The 21038-nt window shown below is 33.5% G+C and overlaps 1 protein-coding gene across 2 annotated transcripts in view; it reads right to left on the bottom strand.

Annotated features, from left to right (window-relative positions):
• The window catches only part of NT5DC1 (5'-nucleotidase domain containing 1), a 241868-nt gene extending 221313 nt beyond the window's left edge, over window positions 1-20555 (bottom strand). Inside the window, exons 1-4 of one of the 2 annotated variants that reach the window (XM_051997582.1) lie at window positions 20285-20555; window positions 15396-15487; window positions 13684-13755; window positions 4726-4829 (exon numbers count right to left, since the gene is read on the bottom strand). In XM_051997582.1, coding sequence (XP_051853542.1) covers window positions 4726-4829; window positions 13684-13755; window positions 15396-15487; window positions 20285-20377 — 361 coding nt within the window. In that variant the 5' untranslated portion in view covers window positions 20378-20555. The remainder of the gene's footprint in view (window positions 1-4725; window positions 4830-13683; window positions 13756-15395; window positions 15488-20284) is intronic. The other variant, XM_051997581.1, reaches the window with a different exon arrangement.
• Between the last annotated feature and the right edge of the window lie 483 nt (window positions 20556-21038).

Genomic DNA, 21038 nt, shown 5'->3' with positions numbered 1-21038 from the left:
CACTGCTCTCCAGACCGTTCCACATCCACACCTCTCACCTCTCACATGTGACAAACAAACTGCCAAGCTCCATTGATACTACCTCCACAATGTCTTTTATGTAAATTCCTCCCCATTAATTCCAGTTTTTATGTTTTATTCTAGGGGCAACAGAAATCCACTGGAGTTGATTGAAAAGGGAAGTCACATGATCAGATTGTTAGCTAAGAAATTTAATTTGGCTGAAGTGTATAGAATAGACTAGAACAATGAGAAGAGTTGAGGCATGAAGACCAAATAGAAAGATATTGCAATAAAGTAGGCAAGAGGTGATGAATACCTAAAGCAAAAGGGTAGTTACATAAGAGGAATGTGATGTGGGATTCAAACAGCAGACTTAGAAAATATGTGGTGTGAGGAATCTAGGATAATACTTTGATTATAAATCTAAATGACTTTAAGTATGGTAGTACCTTCAATAGAGAAACAGAAGTTGGGGAGAGAATTTAGGGGGGGAACAATTGTTGAGTTCACTTTTAGGCATCACTGAAATATTTAGCCTGAAATATTCAATAGGTAATTGGAAGTACTGCACTGAAGCTTGGGAAACTCTGAGGTTGTAGGTCTGGGATTCATCTGCATAGAGAGAAGAGTCTAACAAATGACTGCTGCTGAAGGTGTGAAAAACCCAGAGGGAAGAATGCTCAGAGAAAGAGCCAAAGAAATATCCACAATTAGGGAATATGATATAGATGAGGAGCCAGAAAAGGAGACTTAACTTCTATCAGCCTTAATTGTCTCATAAATAAAATGGGTATGTGTGTAAGGGAGATAGGATGAAGAACTTCCAGGAATGTTTAAATTCCTTTTCTGTATTTTATTTTTCATTATTCCTATGTTCTCTATGACCTGCATAAGTATGTTATGTATTAGCCAATATTTACTTAAACTTTAGATATATTTATTTAACCTGAAATGATGACATTTATCACTGTTCAATGTTATCAATATTTAGACTATTAGTTAAATGCTGTTAGTTTAGCAATCTGAATTTTGAAAGTCTGATTTTGAAAGTCTGATGTATGGTTCCTTTTGGAACTAGGGAAACAAAGCATTCCATTCTAATCTGTTTTCTGGCACCAATGTCTAATATTCAATTAAGGGGAGAGGACACATATTTCTTAATGTCCCCCAATTTATGACGTAACAGAACCTATAAAAACTGTATATTTTTACTAATTCTTTAGTCCTTCTACCATGAGCTTTCTCTCTTTCCCTCCTCACGGTGGAACTGCTCATTCTCATGAGAATTTATTAATAAACAACAACTTTTCTGCTTTTTGCTTCAAGAGGTCTCTGAGTAGTCATTTTTGGTTTTATCCCTCACAGGCATTATAATAATAGCATTTATTATACTGGGCTGTTATGTGGATCAAATAAGATATATGTAAAGAGTTTCATATGAATGTTAGCTACTACTACTATATATAAATTATTTGGGAAATTTTAAAATTCAATCTATTTATCAAGCTTTATGTAAGTAAATAATTTTATAGAATTCCTCAGAATTTTTTCTTATTATTCCATAGCACTAAACTAGTGGAATCCATCTACCTATCAAACTTGACAATATCTAACTATGAAGCATGTTATCCAAGCAAATCCTTACCTCACCCACAAAAGACAAACCCTATAGCTAATCCAGCACAGTTCTGAAAGTAATAGAATAGAAAGGGTATTGAGGTTGAGGTTGTGGTTTCAAATCCCACCTCTTATAGTCATTATCATATAAATGGGTAAGCCCCAAATCCCCTGGGTTGCAGTTTTCTCATCCGTTAAAAAAAAAAAAAAAAAAAAAGGCAGGGTGGGAGGAAGGGAAGGAGAGAGAAGGCACAGTGATAACCTCCTCATAAGGGCCTTTCAGCTCTAAGACTGTATAATCCTGAATCCAAGCAGAATCATTACAAGGTGATAATTGGTGTGAAGTTAAACAAGAGGAGTTAATTTGAGCAAAGAGTGACACCTTGTGGGAATCATTCAATAGCAAGTTTAAATATACAGGATAAGTTCAGATAAAAGAGGAAAATTTTTTATATATTTTATGATTATTTTCTATAGAGAACATACATGCCAGTTAGCGGATTAATTTGAAGCATATTTTTAAAAAGTTATGAGTGAAACTCTTCCAAGAGTTTTTAATTTTTTAAATTTTATGTTAAGGAAACAGCATTTCTAGAATCATTGATATGTCCTGTTACAAGTAGAATGACTAGAACCCCTTACCTAACAAACTTGAATTTTGATCTCTGTACCCCTATACATTAAACCACCATGTGAAATCTATTTTTCCTATTAATTTATTTAAAATTTAAGATCATTTTCTAATAATCATATGCTAAATTATTTTAAAATTTAAAATTATAGGTTTGATGACAGCTAGGGGACACAGTGGATACAGCACGAGCCCTGAAGTCGGGAGGATCTGAGTTCAAATCTGGTCTCAGACATTTAACACTTCCTAGCTGTGTGACCCTGAGCAAGTCACTTAACCCTAAATGCCTCAGGGGAAAAAAATAATGATTAAATAAAATAAAATAATTGGCTTACAAATAGTATTGTCATTATTATTGTTGTTATTGTTATTATTATTATGGTTAGAATACTCTTCCTTTAATGTTCATCCTAACCCAAAATATGTAAACTTCATTTTTCCAAAAATGGATAAATATTTGTAAGAAATAACTGAAGATTTTTGGATTGTTGAATTTTTATAGGAAGAAAAACAATTCTCATGTCCAGATATTAAAAATATTCACATCAGCCAGTCAAAAGGGACATTCAAATGATAACAGTAGGCAACAATTTAACTTCTATACTTTTATATATAAACGCAATTCCTTGAATAATTATTTAAATGCAAATCACAAACTAAAATGGAAAGAGTAGGCATATTATGCTCTCAAATTTATAAAAACTACCATATATATTAAAGTAAAAATTTAAAAACCAATGTTTATGATAGCAACTAAAATAATTCATACTTTTTTGTAATGTCCAGACTAGCTCTCTGAAGGCTCTCTGGATGGGCCTTGATCTTAGGTGGAGAAGTGATGAAGGCAGGAGAGCCACCAGGAGGATCTGTTTTTGTCTCTGTTTTCTGTGTTTCCTCTGTGTCCGTGTCTGAGTCTGAGACTGAGATCTAGCTTGAGCTCTTCTCTCCAGTCCTCTCAGCCCTTAAATATCTCAGTCTGATTACATCATTACATCACACTAATATATGAGTGATTACATCATTATATCACACTAAATATATGTGAACTAGAAAACCATTATCTCATCAATCACACTGAGTAAACACCCTGCTGTAAGTATCCTTGCTTCAAGTATACCATCCCCAGAGTTCCCCCACTACCTGCAGCTCTCTACACTTTTTTATGGAATCTCATTACTTTCAGATAAAGAAACTGTGGTTTAGATTTAACGACATGCCAATTACACATAGTTCCTTGTAGCCAAAACTAGAATTCAGGTCCCTGAACTTCTTCCCACTTTACTTTGATGACTGCAGTGGGTAAAAGAAGATGCATCTGAAATTAGAGGACCTGAGAGTGAATCCCAATTTGCCCTTTATTATCCTGTGCCCTATGAACTTAAGTAAGTCACAATTTCGTTTTCTTCATCTGCCAAATGAAAATGTAGTATAAGGCACCCTCCAAGCATTTAGCACAGCACCTGACACATATGAGTGGGGGTAAATAAATGATATTGACAAAAAGGTGATTGTGAAGGTTGCTTCTAGCTCTGAACTTATTATCCTGAACCTGCTCCACAACAGAAAAGATGAGTAAAGTGCATCAATGAAAATCGTAAAGGGAGCTGGTAGTGATGGTGTTGTTAGTACCAATCAGCTTCTCCAAAGAGTTGGTAACAACGACAAAATATCACAGGACCAAAGATTTAGAGCTGGAAAGGATTCTAGGGATATTGAATCTAAGTCAAGAAGTTAAATGATTTGTCTGGGTCACACAGCTAAGGGAGAATTATGGATGGATCTTTTTGACTCCAAATCTAATCTTATTCACTTTATGATAATATTTGTGAGGTAGTTAGGTGAAGTTCCTAATACCTTTATGCTATTAGTCCTTATCTCTGCAAAAAAGACAAAGTCAGGAAAGCCTTTAAAATTAAAGAGGAACAGAAATATAGAGTTCCTCTACCTGCCTAGAACATTGTATAAACCAGTGGTCCCCAAACTTTTGTTCTCAATATCTTTATCCTATTAAAAATGATTAAAGATCTGTCCAAAGAGTTTTGGTTTATGTAGTTTAGTTATAGATATTGATCACATTAAAAATAAAAACGAATTATAAATTTGTAGACTCTGAAAGGATTTTAGAGATTCCCAGGATGCTCTGGACCAGACTTTGAGAACCACTGGATCAACTTCATAGATCAATCTAAAACTTCAGAAAAAATCTTAAAGATCAAGTCTCTTATTTTATGCAGGAAAGTGAACCCTAAAGAAGTTAAATGAGTTGAATCCGATCATACAATTAGCGCACAGCGGATATAGGATTCTGACCCCATGTCACATACTCCTGACATTAAACCACAATAATCACCCACTTCTCATTAAGCAAGAAACCAATGCTTGCCTCTTCCATTACAACTGCTCTGCACTAGGACCAAAGCCAAAATAAAGTTAGCTTCCCTTCTATCTTCGGGTCACTGGACTACATATTGTACCTGAGCGAGAAGCCACTAAAAACTCAGGAAAGTATTTCCACTTCTTCTTTCCATATATTCTCATAAGCTCTTCAGAAGTCATCATCTTGGTGCCGTGGCTTGCCCTAGTTTTGGAACATAAGCAAAATTCAGTAGGAGTTCAAACAAACTTTACACTTAGCACTGTGTTCCTCTGGGTTTTTGTTTTGCTGCTGGCACCAAAAATATCCCCTGCATGTATTTTTAACTCAATAGAACAGATTTTTACTGAGCATTTACTATATGGAAACGACTAGGATCACATCTTCCAGATGCCTTTCCATATTTATTGATATTCTATTGATAACTTGAACTTCCAAACTAAATCCCAAACTCAATTCATTACCTTGACTCCCAATGTAGCCCCTTCTTGGAAAACTAATTTTATTATATATCATACTTTCATTGAGAAGGATACAAAAAGAAATAAAATGTGGTTCTTGTCCTCAAGAATATACAATTGGGAGCAATGATAAGACGCAAATATAAATAACACAAATCAGACTTGTGATGCATGAATAAAAAGCATTAATGAAGAGTATAAATAATTTAGCAATCTTTATTGCAATATTCCATTACTTTCCAGAATAAACAGGTTAATTTGAAGTTCTACTAGAAGTGAATTAGGATATTTGACTTTTCTCAGCCCCAATCTCATTGCCTTTTTTCACCTTTTCCATCTTTTTTCCCTGTCAATCTCATAAACCTAAGGTGATACAACAGAATCTTTTTTTTTTTTTTTCAGATTAGAAATGTGGAACTTTTTTTATATGATTGCTGATGCGTTTCTTTCTTTTGAAAACTATTCATATTTTAACCATATATTACAACTCCTAATCACATAAATTCCTATCTATTCTTAGTGATTTAGGATGCTAGTCTATTTAGATTTGCTCCCAAATGTTTTAAGATCCACAAATAAAGTAACATTTTTAAATGTCAGAAACTGCCTCCTTCTTTGCCAAACCCATATGAGTATAGTTCAAGATCTTTGTTCCTCATGAAGAAATATCTTTTTCTCAATCCACATATTTTCTTATTCCAATTGCAGTGATTTTTTTTTTGCAATGAATTTTTCATTTAATGAAACCAGAATTGTCTGTTTTGCCTTTACAATCTTTTCTATCCCTTGTCTAGTCATGAATTAATTGAGAATTAATTGCTTGATATTGTAGGCATCTTGAATTATTTTAAGTATAATTTCTCAATTCTTATACCTGTCTTTTAAAAAAATAATTAGTGTGCAGAAGTGCTAGTGATTTGAGGCCATTTTTTACATCCTGTTTTTTTGCCGAATCTATTAGCTATCTCAAACATATATTTTCACTGACTCATTAAATTTTTCTAAATAAACTATCATATAATGTGTGCAAAGTCAAGCAAACAAGCATTTATTAGGTATCTAGTAATTGCTAGACATTGTGATAATAGGGATAATTTTGTCTTATCCTGACAAATATTTATTTTTTTCTTATCTTACGATTATATCTAATATTTGAAGTACTATGGCAAGGAATACAGAAGCCTTCTATTTTTGTTTCTGAAAAAATAAGTTTTTCTAAAAAGTACTCATTTTTGGTTTTTGATAAATGTACTTGATTTTTAATAAGTTTTTCAATTTTTATGCTTTTAGCATTTTTTTAAGAAACAAAAACTGCTTTTCCTTTATCTATTTACATAAATATGTCTTATTACTAAGCTATATTTCCTAATGTTAAATCATATTTTTATCAATGTTATATGTAAACATATCTAATCCAGGGAATTTTCTTCTTTGAAACGTCATTTAAAACTTTCTTAATTTTTCCTATTTGAGAATGAGCTGTTTAGGACCTCAGTTTTCTGTTTTGCCAATTTTTTATTTGGAGGAAATAGCTTTAAATTCTGTTTGTTGGCAAATAATTGGATAGTATATCAGGGGTCCTCAAACTTTTTAAATAGGAAGCCAGTTCACTATCCCTCAGATTGTTGGAGGGACGGACTATAGTAAAAACAAAAACTTTGTTTTGTGGGCCTTTAAATAAACTTCATAGCCCTGGGTGAGGGGGATAAACGTCCTCAGCTGCTGTATCGGGCCGTAGTTTTGAGGACCCCTGGATAGCTTATGAAAACTATTTCCTTTTCATTCATCTTGAATTCATTATTCTCATTTTTAATTTAGACACTCCAGTTTTCTTTTCTATTATTGATCAAAGTTATTAATGCTTCCATCAATAATTTTTTAAAAAATCAGCTATTTCACTTATTCTAGCTCCTTACTTTACTCTTTACCAATTTAAGCATGCTTCTTGAATTTCTTTTCTAATCCATTCTCCTATTCCCTTCTATTTAGTAGACAATTTAAAGATAATTATATTACATGTAATATAACATGTAATAATTATATAGCATGTTTTATACTTTATAATAATAATCCTGACTCTAGGTTAAATTATATTACTTAAAAAAAATAATTAACTCTAAATTTTGCTTGCAAATCCTCCTACAGATTTCACCTCTTTCCCGCCAAACATCCAGCCTTAATTCAAATTCCTTGATGCTACTTGTGATTGTTAATATTTTTTCTTCTCTTGGTCAGTTCAGAAAAAAATGATTTTGGATCCACTCTATCTCCCCATCTCTTGTCTTTTATTTTACTTATTTTACACTTGTCCCTCATCTCCTACAGAATAGTTCCTGTTTTCTCTCAAGAGCTTTGCTCCCAAATGTTATAAGACCCACAAATAAAGTAAGATTTTTAAATGTCAGAAACTGCCTCCTTTGCCCAAGCCATATTTGTTTCAAGATCTTTGTTCTTCCTCAGGCCTTTTTCTAAGTGTTCCTTTATTCAATCCATTAAATGCTTACATTAATATTCTCTGACTAATCCTTAAGATAAGGTGAGACTTCCAAAAGACATTAGACAGCTTTATGAAAACAATGATTTATCAGACTGTCCATGTTATCCAAGTGCCCTGTTCACTTTTGTCTTCTGAATAGGAAGGACTCCTTTGAGTTTTACTTTTCAGTCATTACTTCCAATATTTCTCAGGAATTTTCTTATTTTATTTCCTAAAGAATACATGAGTTTTTTATTTGGAGGTAGGGAACCCAGTAATTCTTAAGATTATTTCCTCATTTTGTCTTTCAAATCAAATACTTATTTTGTAGTTTTCAAATATTCTTTCAGCATTATTGTCTTGATTTTATTATATTTTTTCTTCCCTCTCCAAATTTTCTGAGTTCTGAATCTGTTACTTTGTACAATAGTATCCATCGTTTCAGTGGATACTATTATCCATACGCAGACTGTACCACATACCCTAAATGGGCTTTTTCTACCTCTGCCTACTAAAATTATTAATTTTTATTAAATCAATTTTATAAACAATTACTAACCATTCATTAAATTTATTAAATAAATATCATAAACAATTATTAATTATTCATCAACTTAATAATTAATTCAATTCATCATTAAGTCAATTCAGAAAATGTTTATTAGTAACTGTTTAATTAGTATTGGTATTAAGATGATGTTATTAAATTATTATTAGAAATTGTTAATTAAAATTAAATTTATTTCTTTCCATCAAAGTCCAACTCCTATACCAACCATTCCATTATAGTTTCACTGATCCTTCCAAATAGGAATAAATTTTTTCTTTCCTTCTATTTCTCATTATTTCACATGCATTTTTTCTTTGGATTAACACCATTCTGCCTAAATGATTTTATGATTTTAGGAATGATTTATTTGGGCCACTAATCTATTTCAATCAGAATTAATCAGTTTGCTATTTTAGACAAATCATATAGGGAAAATTAGATATGATATGTTTATAGTAATTCCCAAACTTTAATGTAAGGATCATTACTTATTTACCAATTATGAAGCTCATTTTCACAGCCACAAGAATGCTGACAAAGATATATTCATTCTGTTTTCCTCAAATTCCATATCCAAGATAATGAATTGAGTTTGGGATTTAGTTTGGAAGTTCAAGTTATCAATAGAATATCAATAAACATGGAAAGCATATTCCCTTGCTTTACCCAATCTATGACCCACTTGAAGATAAATCATTTTTAGCTGATGCATCATTTTTGGCCCTCAGAGTAAGTCTATCAACCAATGAGATTCTACATTCTAACATGGCTCTTTTGTATATTTAGGTATCAAACAATATAAAAACAAGGTCCTGGGGGTCAGAGGCAGCTCAGATCATGAGGAATATCTGAGGTCCACTTCATTAAGGGGGATAATGGACAATAAAGTTTTTTGGCTTGAAACTCTGTCTCAGTGATTTTTCTTATAGAGTAGACAATTTCAGATCTCACACTTATAGATGTTATCTCTTCATGTTAAATAATAGCTTCATTATAGGCAGATACTATCTCTAAAGATTTGGTACTTATTCAGTGTGTTGCATATTCAACAAAGTTTGTTGAATTGGCCTGAATTTGAAGAGAAAAGAAAAGGTTTAGAAGTTCTGTGATATGATACAGAGGGACCATTAAGAGCAAAGTAAGACAATTATTGAATAACAGTAATGAGCCTGCTCAGGTTACAATTGCATGAATTTATAGTAGACCATATCCCTGATTTTCTCCAGCATCTAGAAATAGAAAAAGAAAATCATAAGGATTACCCAATATAGAAAAGCTGGGTGAGACTAATAGAAAAATTTTTAAAATGACCTATTATAGGGGATAAGTATAATTTAAATTATCTAAGTCAAAAGGAATAGGCTGGAAGCAAGGACAGAATAAGAAGCAAGAGACTATACAGAGGTCATAATCAGGACAAAAAGTAATTTTTATGGTTATAAGGATGAGGTAGAAGAAAGGATTATAGAGAAGAAAAGTTCTGATTTTGGAGATTTTTAGGCTGGTAACAGTTTCAAACTATGGAAGGTTCAAGGGTATGGTCACAATAACAACAAATATATTTATTTAGGTTGACAAATTGGTTTCCTCACAAAAACCCTGTATGAGAAGGTAGGTTCAATTGAAGATGAAAGCATCTAGAGATAAGGGTAATAAATAGATTGTGATATCAGTGTTAAAGGGATCTTTAATGAGCATTTTAAACTACATCATATTCATGCTACAATTTCTTCAAATTAAGTGAAAAAATGTAAACAAAAATAAGTATTTAATGACTTTCCACATTTCTCATCACTTTTCTACAATTATAAATGGTCTCTATGTTCTAGGAGTTTATAATTAGCTTGTAAAAAGTGGAAGAAAGAATACTATAAGAGAAAATTAAGTAGTAAATTAAGTGATAACAATTCTTAGTATATCAAGAGTTCAAAAATAAGAGAACTCAATGAGAGCTGGAATAATTGAAGAATCAGTTTTGAAAGAGGGTTATAATTAAGCATAGTTGTACCTATCTGTTATCTTAATTTTTAGAGAGGTCCAAGAGTAGTGTTTCACTTGAGATTGGTAGTTCTGAGATGCAGTGTGCTAAGCCTATCAGATATGTCATAAATATGATAAGGCCCAATAGTAGAAGACCAATACACTCTTTAAAAAAGGGAGTTTTTAAACCAAGTTAGAAATGGATCGGGTCAACAATGGGATTGGGCCCATGAGTGCTCAGTGGCCTGAGTGAAATGGGAAGAGACTCATTACTGGGAGGTAGGGAGGAAAAAAAAAGGGGAGGAAGTAAGGTAGTGACTTATTAAGAAGGTGTTATTTCTCTTTCCTAACATGATTCATAAAGAAATGTGTATTAAGAAAATTAATGTATGTGTATAACTAGAAAAATAAAGAAAACAATTTTTAAAAAGGCAAAAAAATTTTTAAAAGATGGTGCTGAGGAGTATAGTTCTACTACATATACTCAACAAACTAAAATAAGGTATTATATCCAAAAAATGTACAAGAAATCTAAAGAAAAACATTAAGAGTTCCTTCATTCAGACCAGAATTATAGCAACGCAAGCAGTTGGACAAGCCAAAAAACCACAAACTCTGACCTTAGAAACCTTAGGGGGAACAGAAAGATAGTAGTACACTGATCAAACTATGTCACTGCTTTCAGAACAGATACTCCAGGGAAGGCAAAGCCAATGATAGGACTCCAAGAAGTCTAGATTAGAACCAAACAGATATAAATTATGACACAATTTAAGAGGACAGGAAAGGGCAGGGAATAATGCTGTTCAAAATCTTCAATAAGAAACTGAATCAAAGAAGCAGCTACACCCAAAGAATGAATATAAACTGCTTTCATTTTTGTTTTTCTTCCTGGGTTATTTATACCTTCTGAATCTAATTCTACCTGTGCAACAAGAAAACTGTTTGGTTCTGCACACATATATTGTATCTAGGATATACTGTAACCTATTTGACATGTAAAGGACTGCTTACCATCTGGGGGAAGGGGTGGAGGGAGGGAGGGGAAAAATCGGAACAGAAGTGAGTGCAAGGGATAATGCTGTAAAAAATTATCCTGGCATGGGTTCTGTTAATAAAAAGTTATTACAATTTAAAAAAAAAAAAAACTGAGTCAAGAAACATAAAGAAATAGAAAAAGAAACCAAATCCTTAAGAAATATTATTACTTAAGAGACACCCAAAAAGAAAACCAAGAAAAAGGCTCCTCCCCAATAAATATAAGCAGATTGGGGAGGGAGGGGAAATAAAGGGGAAAGAGGGAAAGATTTATCCATAAGAATTTCAAGAATATATAGAAAAAATAAAAATGAAGAGATAAAAGATAAGCTCTCTAAATCTTATTAGAAGGAAAAGTAATGATTTAGAATAGAAAGTAGAAAAACCGTCCATTAGGTAAATTGAAATTTGAAATATTGAAAATAGAAGACTTAAAATTAGAATAGACTAAGAGTTAATTATTAAAGAGTTAATAATCTGAGATGCAAAATATTATTACACAATCAAATAATCCACAAAATTTAAGTTATTATCAAAAACAACTTATCTGGAAAACAAATGAGAGTTAATTTAAGAATCATTAGGCATTTTGAAAACCATAACCAAAATAAATTTCTGGTTCACATTTTGAGAAATTATAAATGAAACCTTCCAAGATTTACTAAAATCAGAAAGAAAATAAGAAATAATAAAGTCAACTTCTGAAGGCAACTCCAAGAGACAAACTCCCAAGAATATCATAGTCAAAATCTGGAGCTATCAGGTCAAAGAAAAAAATAAGACAAGCAACCAAGAATTCAGGTACCAAGGAATCAGTCAGAATTCCATAAAACGTGTTAATTTCTATAAAGAAGAAAAAAATCTTAGAATATACAATTCCATAAGATAAAAGAAAGGCTTATACTCAAGAACACTTATACTGTAAAGTTAAGTATAATTATAAATAGGTGATAGAACTCTTGACAGTTACTAAACAGGAAAAGAAAGGAACAGATATTTCTCAGTAGCATACATACATGGTCAATTTTGGAAAATACTTTGTGAACAAAAGTAGAAACAGAAATATTTAAAAGAAAAACACCAAAAAAAAAAAAATTACAATCAACAAAAATCCTTTAACTAGAAAAATTCAAAGTTGAATAAAAATAATTTAATCCTAAGGAATTGACGGGAGAAAGAAGAAAAATCACAGAAACAATACATTCATTAAAAAAATGACAGCAATTAAATAACACATCAAAACTTTTAGGATGTAGCCAAAGTAGTTTTTAGGGAACATATTCATCTCTAAAAGAACAGACTATGAATTGACCATGCAACTAAATAAATATATAAATACTGAAAATCAAAGAAGACATTACCAAAGTTGAAAGCCAAAAAAAAAGAATTAAAACTGATAAATGTAGGCAGTTGGTGTTTTGAGAAAAAAATCCCAATAAGTTTCCATGACAATCTTTGCATGTCAAAAGTCTTTGCATGACAAGAGTAGAAGTGGTTTGGTCTCCCCAAGAGACCATCCCCAAGCCTCCCTAAGAGAATGGCTTATGATCTGTTTTTCTAGCCAAGATTGCTAGAGGCAGTTGGAAGGCAAAGCAATGACCATTCTTTAATTATGAAAGAGGAGCTTAATCCTTCATACCTGAAGACCAACCTACTTTCCCCAATTGTACTTAATTGGAAAGCTTCCCAACTACTCCAATGTTCAGCCCCAGCTAAATAAGTTGCAGGCCTAATTAAGGCCAGTCAGCCTCACTTTGTTAATAACTATACATGCCACTGTTAATAAATGATTATTTTGCCTTGGAAAAAATGTACCTCATTTTGCCTGTATTGCATTTTACTTGCCACAAAGAACAGCATAATTTATGAATGTAATGGAAAAAGATACAGAAAAACCTGGGAAATCTTGTATGAATGAAAGCAATGAAGTGAGCAGAACCAGGAGAACAACCTCCTGAGAATGGTACAAAGGACAAAAGGTACAAAATGAGACATACATTTTTGGCCATTGTCAATGTGGATTTGGTTTGTATACCTGTCAATTACTTAAAATGAGGAGAGGGAGAGAGGGATTGTATGGCTTTTTGGAAGTAGAAGTAGACAAGGAAAAGTAGACAGGGAAGAAAGGAGAAGGCAAAAGAAGGCACAAAGGAAGGAAGAAAAAAGGGAAAAAGAATAAAGCATCCAAGAGACACAAATAAAGCTGAAGGGCGTTTAAAAGATAAAAAGCAGGTCAGATTTTAGAACTAACATGTTGTATTGTGTATTATACTCAAAAAACAAGTTGTTTGAATTATGATTCAATTTCACATATAATTTTTTTTGTTTTTCTTTGTATATAAAAATGTTCCTGTTTATTGATGCTCAGAATTTTTAAAATAAAATTTTTAAATGGTTATGACAAAGCAAATAGATACATTGTAAATAATCATTAAGGGCTTAAAGGCTGATTAACTGAAACGCTATTATATTTAACATGTTTTGTTAAAATCAAGGCAGTTGAAAGATTAAAGTTATTTTTGACTAAAGAACTGATTTTTTTCTTTTACTTACTTCAGAACTGTTCCATCAACTGCAAGTTTAATAAAGTTTCCTTTTTCCAGATCCAATGCCAAACCCTTGCAGCTAAAATACAGAAACATTGGTTACTAAAACAGGTATTTTACTTTGCTTATATATCTGAATGGTGAATAAAATAATGGGCCATTACAAAGTTGGAATGTTAGAGGAAGACATTTTCATTAAAAGAATGTTACACATAACTACAATATAGAAAAAAATAACAAGCCCTAGGACCTCAAAAGTAATAAATAATTCACAGAAGGTCCATTAAAATGCTAAAAGTAAAACCACTAAATGTATGAATCAGACAGGACTTTATTCCAAATGCAATGAGTACAAAACCATTATTTCATAGTAGACTGACCAGTCCAAAAACTGATTGGTCCAAATGACTTGTTCCATGTTATCTGGATGAATGACCAATGCCACCATAATCTAGTTATTAAATTTTTAAACTTTTTACATTTAAAAGCCTGAGATGGGAAAATGATTACTTTATTACTTACTTGATTTAAAATTTTTCCTTTGAACTTAAATTATTTTTCAATTGCTAAGCTTCTTTCTATGGTCTTTAAAATTTAGTTTTAGTTGAAAATTTTAGTTTTTAAATCTCCATCTCTGAGCCAGAATCGTTAATAGGCCAACCAGGATGTTTATTTGACATTTTAGAAGAGGTATGGGAAACAGGAGAATAGTTTGATTATTCCCTAACATTAAAAAAAAAAAAAAAAAAAAAGGTAGGAATAATAGCAGCAAATTGTTGAGAGATTTTTAAGAAAATGACTGTGTTTTGGAAGCACACTATTTATTTTAGTTTAGAACTTAATTGCTATAATAAGTAATTTCATAGAATAAAATACCTGTTTCTTCCATTTGTAAGTGAGATTAGCCTCACCAAATGTTTGGTAAGTTAAATATAACTGAACAATAATATTTCAAAATCACAACTGAGCTTTTTTTTTTTTCCTAATTGGGAGGAGGGGAGGTAGGTAGGGTCCCATTAATGATAAAATGGACAATTTAAAAGCAACATAATCATTTTTATTGTTTTAAAAAACCGAAACCAAACACATGTTAATCCTCAAACAGACTATCAAGGAAAACTTAAAATTTAAACAAATGAATGTTCATAGTATCAATTGCATGTACAAATTGTTTAGGTGCTTGCATGAAATTGTGTGATTCCTTCTCCCTATTTTGATCCTTATGGTGAGGGTAACTTAGAAACAAACTAATATTTGTAAACATTTTAATGTCCAAAATAGTTCTTTATGTGGAAATATATTTTGCATGACTATAGATGTATAATGGGTATGCTATTTTTTTCTGTCTCAATAAGTGCAAGAAAGGATAAAGGGAGAGAGAAAAATTGCAACTGAAAATAAAAAAAGAATAATTAAAAAACAGTTCTTTACAATCTCTTCATTGAAATCAACTACAAGGTTAGGTACCTCAAATTAAACAAAAGGCTAATTATTGAAAATGCTTAATAACAAAAGTATTCCAAACAAATCTATTTCTAACAATAACAAAATTTTTTACTGGACATATAACTAAGAAATTTCTACCTATGAAATTATAGACTGGTTTAAAAGTCTTACATGTCACACTTTCTGCCTTTGTATAAAATTACACAAAGGAAAACAATGTCCATAGAGAATACACAGGTTAATTAAGATTATTAAAAAAAAAAAAACACTCACCAAAAATCCCAGCTCTCTGGAGGTACGGTTAGCAATTCTTTATCATATCCCTTCTCTATTACCAAATATTGAGCAAAGCTATCATAGATAAGCTAAAATAAGAGAGAAAAATACAGTAAAGTAAATGTAAAATTGCTCATCTTTAAATATTCAAGTCCCAATGTATGCATGGAATCTTCTACTGAAAATAAAATTTATTTTCTGATTTGAAAGTCTGAAGTTTAATTCTTCTATTTGGAAAATAAATTTAAGAATTTAACATCTTATATCAAAACTATGATGAAAAATTTAACATTTTTGTTTTATTTAAATCTAGACTTAGCACTTCATCAGTGTAAGAAAATTTCAATATGAAAATTCTCTGCTTTGATGAGATGATAAGCAAACAGTATACAGCCCTGAAGTTATATGATCATATGGATAGTAAGTATCACAGGAAGGACTTAAACCCACAATCTTCTGACCCAATGGTAAGTCCCTCAATTACATCATGTACCCTTTCAAATGGTATAAACCACATCATGATAAAACTCTGATAAGTAAAATACTTCCAAGTATCCAAGTAAACAACTTTTATTATGTTTCATTTGAAGATATCTGTTGGCATCTCAAATAAATTTTAGTGAGCCACAAACACCTCTTTGTATCACAGAGAAAGCATAACCACCAGAAGAACTCATGGTCTATATCCATCTACAAATTCAATAGAAAATATAAGCAGTCTGGACAGTTTTTAAAAATCCATGATGAATTTGTTGTAATCTTGGAGGAAGAAGAAAGCTTTAGATAGCATAGATTCTCAACTAGAAATGTAATCTTTTTTTCTGCTTTGTATGAAGAAATGTTCATCTTTCCAAAAAATGGTAGTGCTGATTCACAGCTATACTAACAATGCATCGGTTTGTCAACTTTCCCACAAGTACTTCCACACAAACTATTCCCATGTTTTTAGTCATCTTTACCAATTTGCAGGGTGTGAGGTGAAATCTCAGAGCTATTTCGAAGTTAATTTCTCTTATTATTAGTTATATGAAGCATACTTTTACATGTTGTTAGTAATTTTTAATTTTTTTGTAAACACTGTTCATGTCTTTTGGCCACTTATTTATTTTGTATGGCTTTTGGTTTTACATATTCATACTGAGATATGTGGATATATTATATATTTACACATACTCCCTGTTTATACATCTTAGAAACCAAACTCTCACTTATCAGAGAAATTTAATACAAAAAATTTTCCTCCATTCAAATACTTCCTTTCTTATCTTGAGTTCAGAAGCACTTCAGTTTTACATAATCCACTTTATTTTACCTTTAGTAATTGCTTCAATCCTTTCCTTAGTTAAGAATACAGTATCTACCCATATCTGTGAAAGGTATATGATCTGCCTTTCTTCTAATCTTTTTTTATAGTACAGAGTAATACAGATGGGGACTGGCCCATGATTTTATCAGAATAGGAAACTTTTTCTATTTTTTTTTAATTAAAGCTTTTTGTTTTCAAAATATATACATGGATAATTTTTGACATTCACTCCTACAAAACTGTGTTCTAACTTTTTTCTCTCTTCCCTCCATCCCCTACTCCAGTTGGCAAGTGATCCAATATATATTATATATATGCAATTCCTCTATACATATTTTCACAAATATCATGATGCACAAGAAAAATCAGATCAAAAAGGGAAAAAAAAATTGAGAAAGAAAACAAAATGCAAGCAAATAACAAATAGAGTAAAAATACTATGTTGTGGTCCACATTCAGTTCCCACTGACCTCTCTCTGGGTGCAGATGGCTGTCTTCATTACAAGACTATTGGAACTGGCTGGAACTTTTTCTATTAAAGCAAGTTCACAACTCTACAAATCACAGTTTGGGGGCGATGCCTTGAATGCAGACCAGCTTATCCAAGGTTTGAGAGTCTTGAATTCAGGTCTTTCTATCTTCAGAACTAGCTTTCTCTATTCTTGTGACATACTATATCTTACATCCATTATTCTTATATCAGAATTTTAAAAAATAAAATTTAAAAAGAGTAAAACTGAATTGGAATCCTACTCTCAGCATTTGCTAACTATTTGACTATAGGCAGGTCACAACTTCTGAGCCTATTTATCTGTCAGAGGGTTTACTATTATAACTTATGCTGCCTACTTTGCAGGTCAGTTACTATCTAAACACAAGCTATTATTACTGTGGAGTCCTAGAGTCATTTAGTTTAGTTATGTACACAATAGAACATTCCTAACAAATGAACAGATGCTGATAAATACTTTCATGTGGAACTCTACATAGTGCATTTCATTTTGTATAATTAATTCTTTTAAAACATACACTTCTTTATATTTCATATACTTTCTCCCCTTGCCCCCAGGTACACACATCTTGAATGTTCATAATTATTTGTTTTCTCTCCTTCTAGAATGATTGTTCTTGGAGGTGAAGGCCTGTTTTTGTCTTTCTTTGTATCTTCAGCACTTAATACAGTGACTGGAAGATAATAAGCACTTAATTGCTCACTGCCTGACTACATTAAGCCAAACTTTGTTTCTTTTTCACTCTCAAGCCACTGGTCTTATCTCAACCCCTAAAACTACACAAAAATAAGTCCATCCTTCTTCTAAGTGACAAATCTCCAGATATTTCAAGATCACTATTATATCTCTCCAAAGGTTTCTCTATTCCTATCCCTAGCAGTTCATTGAAATGATCTTAATTATATTTTCCAGGATCTTCTTCATCATTAAGACCATAGATCATGAACTAGAGGGATCTCAAAGGCCATCTACTCCAAGTCCCTGGAGTTTAAATAACTTGCTCAAAGCCCTAAGAGTAGTAAGGGTCAGAGGTGGGATTTCAATTCAGGTCTTCTGGAAACCTAAAGGCCAATATTCTATCCAATCAATATACAGCTTTTTATTAAACACCTGTGTGTCATGTGCTAGGTAAATATGAACACAAATGAAACAGATAATGCCCTCAAACTTACAGTTCTCTGGAAGAAACCTTCCAGCTTTTCAATGTCCCCTGGAAAATGCCCTTCCCCTCCAAATGAACAAAATAATTTATCCTATGGTATGACCAGTGAAAAAAGTACAAGGACTTTACTTCCTTTGTTCCTGACAAGCTTTCACAGTGGGAGTTTCTTACAAGTAGAAAATCAGATGTAACTGGGCTACTAAATAGTTTAGCTAGAAGAGTTTCAAAAGCAATTACTCAAAAAAATTAAAAATTAAAAAATAAAAAAAAGCAATTACTCTTGGGGGGGAGGGGAAGTTATCCCTGTTTGTCAAAATTTGTTTTCTCTTCTTGATATCATTTAAGTAATATAGCTTCCCTGTGAGTACATAAATGATTTCCCTTTCAAGAGATGTGGAACTGAAGCAATTAATGATTTTTACTAACCACCTTGATTTGATTAAGCTCCTTTACTATCCAGACGAGGCCAGACTGACTTGGAAATCAGAATCAGTCAGGCAGGAGGCAAACTGAGCAACCCTTAAATTGGACATTTCAGAAATCCTTGCTTATGTTTATTTGTTGAACCCAGAACTCCCTCTACTGTGCAATAGAACCAATTTGGACTAGCTCTGGTCAATCCCCAGCCCAGTGGCCAAATCTAAGCCATGATTCAGCTTCTGATAATTAAAAAAAAAAAAAAAAAAAAAAAAAAAAACCAAACTTCAGCATAGGGGACCAAAGGCAAACTTGATGATGTCACTATGCATTACCCCTCACTGTGTGACTTGTGATTTTTGTCTTTTAATAACCCTGCTGCCTAAGCCCACCCAAACACAATTCTAACTGAGGATCCCACCATGCCCGTCTGCCTGCTTGAAGAGGAATAAAGGCCTGCAGACAACCTGTCTTTCTTAGACCAAACTCTGAAAAGATTGACAGAGATTATTCAAGTATTCAAGGAAGATCCTGTTTAATACTCATGCCTTAAAATGGCACAACACATTACAATTGATTATCTCAGCCAAGAGAAGTGGGCAGGATAGGATTAATTCTACCTTCTCTCTTATCTCCATTTTATAGAGAAGTGAAGTAAGTGAAGTTCAGTAACTCAACTAGTATTTGTTATGGATGTGCCAGGAATTGTGTGTTATAAAGATGAGGAAAAAAAAAAAAACAAACAAACCAGTTTCTACTTTCAAGGAACTTACAGTCTAACGTAGGAGACAAAATTCATAATGATGATGATGATGATGATGATATTTATTCAACACAGTATATGCCAAGCATTGTGCTAAAGGTTTTGCAGTTATTCTCATTTGATCCTCAGAAAAATCTGAGTGGGAGGGAGGTACTATTTGACCTCCAATTTCCGGTGAGAAAACTGGTACAAAAACAGGTTAACACTCTGCAATTGCCGGGGTTCACAGAGACAGGTAGTGTCTGAGCCAGAATTTGAACTCGGGTGTTTCAGACAGGATGCTTTATCCTAGTACCACCCACTTGTCCCTCCCTCAAATCACTTCGTATAAACAAGGTATAAATTGGAGTAAACACAAAGGGAAGAAACTGAGATTAAGATTCAGAAAGGAAAAGGGACTTAGCCACCGTCACAGGAGTTAGGGAATAGCCATTTAGGCCACTAACAGAAATCCAGCTAACTCCTTAGGCCCAAAGTGCTAATGAAGCGAAGTTCTCAGTACTTTTGGGACTAGGGCTTTGGAAAATCCAGCATAGAACAGAACAAAGCAAAACCGAAGGGCCCGCGGGAATGAGCCAAATTGAAGGCTGGAGTCCTTCCCAGGAGGATGGCTAGCCCAGTCTCGGTTTCGGCTTACCCCCTCCGCTGGCCCGGCCCACTCCTCTCGGATCTCGGATCGCGGGCAGCGCGGGAGGCCTCCTGAGACCCCAGGCGCACACCACTTACCTGGGCGCTCTCAAGCAGGTTGTAGTGACACAGAGTGTGGTCGAGGTCAAAGCCGACCACGTCGCAGTCGGCTAGGGAGAAATGCTGGGTCATGGCACGGATAGGGGTTGGGGAGGATGGCAGAGAGAAACAATGCAGGAACTGAAATCCCAGCCCCTCAGGGGTCCCGGGACCTGGAGAAGAGACTACTGGGGTAGCTTCTGCTGCGGCTCAGGCGGCGTGAGCGAGGGGGCGGAGTTGCGGCCGCAGTCGCGCCTTCTGGCTTCCCGCGGCCCCGCTGAGCTCCGCTATTGGTCCCCGAGGAACCACGTCCCGCCCCCTCCAGGGAACAATCCTGTCCTGCGCTCGGGCTGCCAGCTGAGTCAGTCACCTGCTTTACCTAGCGGAGAGGGTGGGGTCACCATGGCTCCCTGCGGATTCAGCCTGAATTTATGCAGACATTGCTCCATTCCTGTTGGAATCAGTTTCCATTACATCGCGCTAAGGAAGAGGAGGGGAGGGGAACGGACTGGGGGGAGGAGGAGGGGAAAGGAATAGTTATTTATCAAGCGGGACCGGTAGGTGGAGCAGTGGATTAGTATCAAGCCGGAAGCTAGCAAGCCCGGAATTTAAATGCCTCCTCAGACCCTTACTAGCTGGGTGACCCTGGGCAAGTCCTTTAACTGTTTGCCTCATTTGTTAAATTTCTTGGAGAAGGAAATAGCAAATAGCTCCATTATTTTAGCCAAAAAAATCAACCTTGCCCTGCCTTCCC

The sequence above is a fragment of the Antechinus flavipes genome, chromosome 4 (genome assembly GCF_016432865.1).
Source record: "Antechinus flavipes isolate AdamAnt ecotype Samford, QLD, Australia chromosome 4, AdamAnt_v2, whole genome shotgun sequence".
Classification (NCBI taxonomy): Eukaryota; Metazoa; Chordata; class Mammalia; order Dasyuromorphia; family Dasyuridae; genus Antechinus; species Antechinus flavipes.
The sequence above is the reverse complement of the archived record's forward strand: the minus strand, read 5'-3'. Positions and strand labels throughout refer to the sequence as shown.